Source organism: Plasmodium reichenowi, chromosome 12 (genome assembly GCF_001601855.1).
Source record: "Plasmodium reichenowi strain SY57 chromosome 12, whole genome shotgun sequence".
NCBI classification, from domain to species: Eukaryota; Apicomplexa; class Aconoidasida; order Haemosporida; family Plasmodiidae; genus Plasmodium; species Plasmodium reichenowi.
In genome coordinates, this window is record NC_033657.1 from 1,239,613 (window position 1) to 1,249,157 (window position 9,545).

A 9,545-nucleotide genomic window follows, 5' to 3' on the forward strand; every position below is an offset into this window, starting at 1 on the left:
TTTTTTTTTTTTTTTTTTTTTTTTTTTTTTTTTTAGACTATTGATAGTATAGTTAATTTTTTTCTACATTTACGAGAAAAAGATTACAGCAACAGATACGAATTGAATTGTCTGGATTTATTAAAAGAAGATTCATCAAACGATATTGAAATAGGGAAATTGTTGGATAGTAATAAATATTATATCAACGACTTTTTTCTTTTTTATTTACATCAGTGTGGGTACGTAAACAAATATTATTATTATAAAGAAGATAATAATTATAAGAAAATAATATCATATATTTTAAAGTATGGGAAGAATTTTGAAATAAAAAAAAAGATATGTAAGAATTTATTAATATTTTCAAATGATTATAAAAATAAATATATTCCTTTAGTAAATTCAATGATATGTTTTTTAAGTTTTAATTATTATGAGAAGAATTTTTGTTTATTTATATTAAGTACATTAATAAATATTACAAATAATAATGATGAATTAAAAAATCGTTTAATTGAATTAAATATTAGTACATTATGTAATTTTTTAATATTATTAAATGATATAGATATTACAAATAAAATTATTTTATTATATATTAATTTATGTAAAGAACAATATATGTGTGAAGACTTTATAAATAAAGGACTTCTTATACATTTCTTAGATATATTATTTCGTTATTATTATATTGATTTATATATAAAAAAACAAATATGTATTAATATATTATGTATTATAGGACATATATTTAATTGTAAAAAATATTATATATTCATATTAAATTATTATAATGGTTTATTACAACTAGCCATCTATATATACCAAACAACAGATTTTATTCAATTCGATAAATTAAAATTAATTTTCTTTTTTAAACAAATTTCTCAACATAGTTATATCATCAAAGATAAAATTTGTAAACATATCGTACCATTAGTTATCAAAGAAATCTATTTATACATTAACAAAGATTTTATTTATTCTTCTCTACATTTAATCAATACTTTAACAGATTATAAAAATAATTGCTTGTATCTTCAAAAAGTCAAAATTTTTTATCTATTCAATTTTATCAAGCAACTAAAAATTTTGGATCTTTATCAAAAAGTGGAGCAATTGGAAAACAAACTCAAGAAAATCCTTAACATGATTTAACATACCAAGTTTGTAAATAATAAAAAAAAAAAAGATAAATACACGTTACACAAAATATATATATATATAATAAACAAAAAAAAACATATATGTGTATGCATATAACGTGTTTATTCGAATTTTTTTTCTGCGACTATGATAGATTTCCCCTAGAAAAAATAGAAGAAAGAAAAATATATGTACATATGAATTAACACATACATACATACATAATATTATATATATATATATATATATGTATATATATTTTATTTATTTATTTACTCTTTTTGTAGTGTCCTTTTTATTATTCCAGTATTCATACGGATAGGCGTCTTTCCCATTTAACCATCGAAGGATTTTCAAGAAATGCTTAATCTAAAAAAATAAAGCATTATATATATATATATATATATATATACAAATATATATTTATATTTATATTTATATTTTTGTTTTTTTTTTTTTTTTTTTTTGTCTCTTTTTTTGTAGTTACATCTTTAATGTCACATATATATTTAAAAATGTTCCACATTAATATTAGATAAAGAGATACAAATGTAAAAGGCATGACAAATAAATAAAATATTTCAAACTTAGTAAAATAGTTTAATGCACATAACTCTTTCTCTTTATCTTTATTTTCTATTTTATTCTCTATAATATTTTTTTTCATTATAACTGACTTATTTACATTTTTTATGTATAATGTTTTTAAAGATCTGAATTTTTTAAAAAAAAAAAATGGTTTTCTTTTTAAAAGTCTTCTACAAAAAAAATTTGTCATCTTTTTTTCATATTGTTATATATGTAAATATAAAAATAAATAAATATATTATATATATAGAATAAACATATTGAAAAAAAAAAAAAAAAACACATATATATAAACATATATATAATAGAATTTAAAAAAAAAAAAAAATTAAATATTCAGTGAAAACCCCATTTTTAAAATTTTTATATCACATTTTTTCAATCTAAAAACAAATTTTGAAAAATTTTTCTTCTTAACAAATGATCTACAAAATAAAATAAATACAAAAGTATGTAATAATATTTATATATAAATAAATATATATAAATATATATATATATATTCTTATTTTTTGAAAGTGAAAATCCCTAAAGGGGTGCATATATATATATATATATATATATATAACTTTATTTTTGTATGTCATGTAAAAATAACTATATTTATTTTATTAATATTTACTATTAATATGTTTATATTTATAAATTTTTCATAAAATGATTTTCCTTAAATATTATTTTATATTTCATTTATTTATATAAAAAAAAAAAAAGAAAAAATTATACCTTTAAGATCCATTTTTCTGTTGGATGTGTTATCTTTTGTTTCTTCGCAAATGATATTTAAACTATCTCCCTATAAAAAAAAAAAAAAAAAAACAATATTATAATTATAATATATAGTGTGAAGAATAATCACATATTTAAATTTTAAAGATATTTTATATTTTATTTTATTTTTTATTACATTTTTTAATTTATCATATGCTGCTTGAAACTTTTCAAACATTTTTTTCCATGTATTAATACTGTAAGTATTTACAATTTTTTTTGTTATAGGGCAGTAAATATTGGCTGTCATATCTTTATTTTCAATAATTTGATTATTATATATATCAAGAGTTATTCCATTTTTACAAATATCATTAGAATAAAACTATTATAAATAAAAGAATATAAAATATGAACACAATTAGTAGGAATTTATAAAATATATAAAATTTTTATTTTATTATTATTTTTTCTTTTGTGTATATGTGTTTGTCTGTGTACCTCAAAAAAGCCATACAACAATTTTGAAACATCTTCTTTGTTCTTCTGGAGGTTCGGAAATTTATTTCTTATGTCCCTAAGGTGTGAATAAATTAGAAAATTAAAATTAAAATAAAATAAAATGTTATAAATAAATATATATACATATATACATATATATATATTTATTTATTTAATTTATTATTACTCTATGTTTGTGTAAAAGGGCATTTCTACATGGTCTTGCAGAAAGAAATCTATAAAATATGACATGAAAAATATTCCATACATTTTAAAATCAAAAAAACATATCGTTCCATTTATAATTATGTATTATTTATTATATAAATTTTTTTTTTTTTTTTTTTATACATTCACTGTTAATGTCAAACGACTCTGCATTCTCCCTTTCAATAGACCTATGGACAAAATGTAATGAAAAATATATATTAACACATATAAATATATAAATTTTTTTGTACAAATAAAACAATACTTATGTTATATATATTCATATCTTACTTATATGATGGTAATAAGGGATTATTTATATTTTGAAAAAAATAATATGTTAATAAAAATAAGGCGTATGAACTGAATGTTCCTTGGGACCTTTTCACAAATAAAAAAAAATATACATATATATATATATATATATGTACAACGATTAAAGTGCTATATTAACATTGTGCCTTAATAAGAAACACACACATATATATTACCTGTTGTTAATATTTTTTTGCTTAGCCCAATATTTTATTATTCTATTTATAATAGTAACCCTCTCATCTATATTACAAATAGATGACACAAATTTTGTATTAACTATTGCTACAGTATTATTTATACTGATATCACAGATGTTAGTTTCTTCTTTATATATTTTTGCTATTGGAACAGAAGCCTTAATTATATTTATAGTTAATGATGGATATATTAAATTAATTGCACTCTTAATAACTTTTAATATATATAGGTAAGAATTCTTATCTTCACAATTCTCCACTACTATACAACAATCAATATCTGAATTTTTTATCCTATAAAAGAAAAAATATAACACATATGCATTATTTACAAAAATAATATATATAAATACATTTATATTGTACAATACATTTTTTATGAACGTTCAGAATATATTCTTCTATTTGTTCTTATTTTGGCTAGTTAGCTAGCTAACTGTTATATGTATATATATATATATATATATTTTTTTTTTTTTTTGTTTATTAATACCAAATATTATTTTCACATGATCCAATGAAATAAATTTTCCCTTTCAAGTTTGGTTTGATTGCACTTTTCAATAATAAGAAAATTTCTTCTTTTTGTTTGTCTATAAAACAATTTTCGGTTAACTTTTTATGAACATCTACAATTTCATGTTTTAAATTTGTCTGATTTAAAAAACTATTGGTTAATTTAATTTTATTATTATCTTTAATGTTTTTGTCTGATATAAGAATATTATGATCAGTTGAATAACGTTTACAATTATATAATGCAATTTTTTTTACATTATAAATTAGATTGTTTAACGTTTTATATTTATAATTAATTTTATTGTTTCTTATTTTTGTGTCATATATATTTTCTTTATCTAAATTTGTTTGAAAAGGTTGATGTTCCTTTTTCTGTGTGATTTTTAATAATATGTTGCAAAAATATTTCTTCTTTTGTTCAATTTTTTCTGTAAGATTATTTTTTATTATTGAAGGATGCGTTTTTCGAAAACACGCATTCATATAATTATTTTTAAAAGGTGTTTTCATTTTTCACACTTCAAAAGTGTCAACCTTCTATTCTCATTCATTTTAAAAAAAAAAAAATAAATATAGAATAAAATTTTATAAAAATGAATAGATGTGTTAATATATTTTTTAAAGAATTATATTTTAAACTGTATTTTATATAAAATTTTTAATTAATTCTAAAATAATACATATACATTATATATATATATATATATATATATATATATATATATAATATACATTTATTTATAATGATATTATAACAAATGTGAATAATGAATATAAAAAGTGTAATTTTTTCCTTATCTATATATTATCTTCATAATATATAAAAATAAATGTAGATTATTATTTTCCCTTATATGTACAAATTAAAGAAATATTTATTTCATTTTAAACATAGTAAGCAAAAAATTATATATTCCATATAATAAATAAGGAGAAAATAAATACATTAATTTTTAAATCATGTTGAAGGGGTACAAAATATGTAATGTTGGGAAAAAAAAAAAAATAATAATAATAAAACAAATAAATATAAATATAGAATCCTTTTATATTTTTTTATATATTTAAAATGTTATGCTTTTTATAAACTATAACAATTAATCAAACAAGTACAAAATATATTCCTATTAATATTACATATAATATATATATATGTGGGGAAAAAAAAAAAAAAACCTACATTTATAATAATTTAAATAAATATATAAAAAATTTTTAATTATATTAAATGTGGTAATTATAAATAAATATATAGTTTATGTAACACCAAATAAAAATTATATAATATATATATATATAATATATATATTATATATATATATATATAATTTTACTTTTTTTCCACGTCAAAAAAAAATATTGTGTAGATTCAAATTTGAAAAAATAAATCAGTGTTAATATATACAAATTAAAAGAAAAAAAAAAAAAAAAGATATATATAATATATAATTATTTTAATAATAATTAATAAAATGAATAATTATGCGTAAAATAATTTGACACAAAAATTGCATACATGATATATACATATATATATGTATGCGAACTTAAAAAGATAAACATTTTCAAAAATATAAATATATATGTATGTATGTATATATATATATATATATATATATATTTATTTATTTATATGTGCATTGATAAAATGATGTTGTAGAATAGGATACATATAAATATATTTCTATTATAGATCCTTTTTTTTTATGCTGTACTTTTTTGCTTTAATATTTCGTCAAGGTCATTTTTGCTAACTTGTTCATATCTTGAAAATTCCATAGTATATGTTCCTTGTCCTTGAGTAATAGCTCTAATTTCATTTATATAATTAAACATATGTTTTAAAGGTATATCTGCATAAATATATATAATATTTAAGTTATTAACAATATTATTTACTAGTCCCTTTCTTTTTGTAATACTTGTTAATATATTACTTTGATGTTCATAATTCGAAATAATTTCAACAAGCATAATAGGTTCTAAAAGAACTGGACAGAAATTATGATAATTTTCTTTGATTAGATTAATGGTAGCTTTTTTAAAAGCTAAATCATTACTATCAACTTCATGTATTTTACCACCTATTAGTCTCATTTTCATGTTGATAATTTCAGAATTGTATAGATATCCCTTTTCAATTTGTTCTTTAAAGGCTTTTTCTATAGAGAGTATAAAATTTTTTGGTAAATCATTTCCTATAACTTCGTTAACAAAAGTACAATGTGTTGTATCATTATAATTATCTGATATAGTTTCAAAAATGGCATGAACATGTGCATATAATCCTGCTCCTCCTTTTTGTTTTTTATATGTATATGAACATTCAAAAGGTTTAGTAATTGTTTCTTTAAAATTAATTTTTGGGTTTTTTAAATTGACATTAATATTAAATTCTCTTTTTAATCTTTCTTTATATATTTCTAATTGTAATTCTCCTATACCTTCAAAAATTGTTTCTTTTGTTTGTTCATCTGTTTTTACATAAAAGGTAGGATCTTCTTTTGTGAATTTATTTAATGCTTTTGTTAATTTCGTCATATCTCCTTTTTTTAAAATTTCAACAGCAACCGATATAACTGGTTTAGGTATGAAAATATTTAATAAATGTAGATTGGTGTTTATTCCATTTGTATACGTTGTACCTGTTGAACCGTTAATACCACTAATAGCAACTATATCTCCTGCACATGCTTCATTAACTTCTTTAGCCATATTAGAATGCATTTTCATAATTTTTTTTACTACTTCTTTTTTGTTTGTCATCATATTTGTTATCATTTCTTTTTTCTTTATTTTTCCTTGATATATTCTGAAATAACTCATTTGTCCATACATGGCATCTTCTTGTATCTTGAATAAGAAACCTACCATAGGTAAATTATTATCACATAATAATTGTATCTTTTTCTTCGATTTATTCTTAGAACAATGATGATCATCCTTTTGTGTACAATTATTAATAATATCGTGATTATTGTAATTAATAATAGATATGTCACTTTGAACTTGACTTTGATATTGTTGTGTATTTTGTATATCATTACAAATATCATTATTTTTTATTTTCTCTTCTAGTACATCTGAATATATATATCCATAATTATTTATTTCTTTTGGTGAGGGTAAAAAGTTACATACATAATTTAATAAAATTTGAACACCCACATTATTTTTGGCACTTCCTAAACATATAGGTGTAATTAGATTTTTAATAGTACATTTACGAATAGATGAATAAATATCATTTTTTTTTATATCATTAATATCATTGTTTAAATATATTTCAGCAAATTCATTATCTACATCTGCTAACTTTTCAAAAATACGATTTCTTAATAATTCCATTATTTCAAAAGAAAAAGAATTATCTAATGATAATATTTCTTCTTTATTATTTATTTCATTTAAAATAATACCATTTTTTCCTTGAAATAGGTATCCTTTTCCATCAATCAAATCGTATACACCTTTAAATTTTTGTTCAATACCTATAGGCATTTGTAATAAAATAGTATTTAAATTTAATCTTTTCTCGATAGTATGTAAGGTCCTTTCTACGTTAGCACCATCTCTATCTAATTTATTTATAAATAATATTCTAGGTATATGATATCTATCCATTTGTCTATTTACTGTTAAGGTTTGACTTTGAACCCCTGAAACTCCACATATAACTAAAATTGCAGAATCTAAAACACGTAAGGATCTTTCTACTTCTATAGTAAAATCCACATGACCAGGAGTATCAATAATATTTATATTATATTTTTTATTATTTATTTCCCATACACAATTAGTAGTAGCTGATTGAATAGTTATACCCTTTTCTCTTTCTAATTCCATAGAATCCATGGTTGCCCCAACCCCATCATTACCACGTACTTCATGTATACTCTTTATTTTACCTGTATAATATAATATTCTTTCTGTTAACGTTGTTTTGCCGGCATCAATATGAGCGCTTATACCTATGTTTCTCAAATTATTTATGGCACATGAGGAAAACTTGCATAAGCCACTTAAATAAAAGTTATAAATTTTATTAGGAATACTTTTTTCAAAAAATCGCCTTCCATTATTTTTATATAAAAAAATGTGTTTCAAAATAATCATTATAAGTGAAGCAAAATATATGTACACCCTTATATATGTAATAAATATATGTGATTATATGTAAATATATGTGATAATATATGATTATATGTAAATATATGTGATTATATATGATTATATGTGATAATATATGATTATATGTGATTATATGTGATTATATGTGATTATGTGCGTATATAGGTATAATATTATATATATTTTTTTTTTTTGATACATATGCGTATATATTTATATATTAACAATTAAATAAAATATATATATATAATATATATAATGTGACATGATTAATTAAATATTAAATCACATTTCGAAATAATACATAAAAAAATTAATATCATATATATGTGATAATATTTATCAAAAAAAAAAATATTCTTATATGCACATATACAAAAAAAAAAAAAAAAATATAAAATAAAATAAAATAAAATAAAATAATTACATAAAAATATTTATATATATACATATATTTATAAAAATAACCTCCTGTATCTTGTTTTATTTTATTTTTATCCTTACATAAAATTTATATAATAATACATTTTTTTTTAATATTTTCTCATTTTATAAATATGATAGGATAAATAGAACATATTATATAAAATAAAAAAATTTAACGACATAATCCTTTTTTATCATTATATTGTTAATTTAGAAAACTATGGATTACGAACTGTATTTAATTTCAAATATTATGGGTAACTCTTTTCTCAAACAAGAAAAAAAAAAAAAAAAAAAATATATATATATATATATATATATATCTTATAATGTCATATTTACAAAACTACCATGTTAACTTATTTTTTTCTTTTTAGGCATTTTTATTGTAATTTTAATTTTTGTTTTTCACTATTTATATTCCGATATAGATGATTAAAAATAACATATATGGAGAAATTATAAATTATATATAATATATATATATATATATATATATTAAATTTTTTTTTTTTTTTAATGGTAAGGAAGAAGATTGCTCTATAACATTAGATTCATTGATATTATAAATAAATATATTAACATAATAAAATATTATTATTTATATGTTGATATATTGTATAATATCATCTCTTTTTGAAAAACAAACAAATGATTTTATTTTATTTGATTTGATTTGATTTTATATTATATTATATTATTTTATTTTATTTTATTTTATTTTGTTCTGTTCTGTTTCTTTTTTTCCCTTTAGTCGTTTTTTATTGTAATATATTTTTTTAGTATATATGTAATAACCTATTGACTTTTTATCGT

The 9,545-nt window shown here is 18.6% G+C and overlaps 4 protein-coding genes across 4 annotated transcripts in view; 1 reads left to right on the forward strand and 3 right to left on the reverse strand.

Moving 5' to 3' along the window:
• PRSY57_1232000 (hypothetical protein) overlaps nucleotides 1-1,140 on the forward strand; it is a gene marked incomplete at both ends in the record, with an annotated part of 4,777 nt that extends 3,637 nt beyond the window's left edge. The window contains one exon of the mRNA XM_020115080.1: nucleotides 37-1,140. Coding sequence (XP_019970233.1) covers nucleotides 37-1,140 — 1,104 coding nt within the window. The remainder of the gene's footprint in view (nucleotides 1-36) is intronic.
• Nucleotides 1,141-1,250: 110 nt separating this feature from the next.
• Nucleotides 1,251-1,906, reverse strand: PRSY57_1232100 (hypothetical protein; the record flags this gene model as incomplete). Its single annotated transcript, XM_012908740.2, has 3 exons — nucleotides 1,251-1,289; nucleotides 1,405-1,497; nucleotides 1,616-1,906. The coding sequence occupies 3 exons, from the start codon at nucleotides 1,904-1,906 to the stop codon at nucleotides 1,251-1,253; spliced, it is 423 nt and encodes a 140-aa protein (XP_012764194.2).
• Nucleotides 1,907-2,094: 188 nt separating this feature from the next.
• PRSY57_1232200 (nucleotidyltransferase, putative) lies at nucleotides 2,095-4,682 on the reverse strand (the record flags this gene model as incomplete). Its single annotated transcript, XM_012908741.2, has 9 exons — nucleotides 2,095-2,141; nucleotides 2,443-2,512; nucleotides 2,624-2,812; nucleotides 2,929-3,004; nucleotides 3,116-3,164; nucleotides 3,280-3,326; nucleotides 3,430-3,519; nucleotides 3,630-3,947; nucleotides 4,147-4,682. 9 exons carry the CDS (start codon nucleotides 4,680-4,682, stop codon nucleotides 2,095-2,097), a joined length of 1,422 nt encoding a protein of 473 aa, XP_012764195.2.
• Nucleotides 4,683-5,876: 1,194 nt separating this feature from the next.
• PRSY57_1232300 (elongation factor G, putative) lies at nucleotides 5,877-8,288 on the reverse strand (the record flags this gene model as incomplete). The annotated part of the gene is made up of 1 exon (XM_012908742.2): nucleotides 5,877-8,288. The coding sequence occupies one exon, from the start codon at nucleotides 8,286-8,288 to the stop codon at nucleotides 5,877-5,879; it is 2,412 nt and encodes an 803-aa protein (XP_012764196.2).
• Between the last annotated feature and the right edge of the window lie 1,257 nt (nucleotides 8,289-9,545).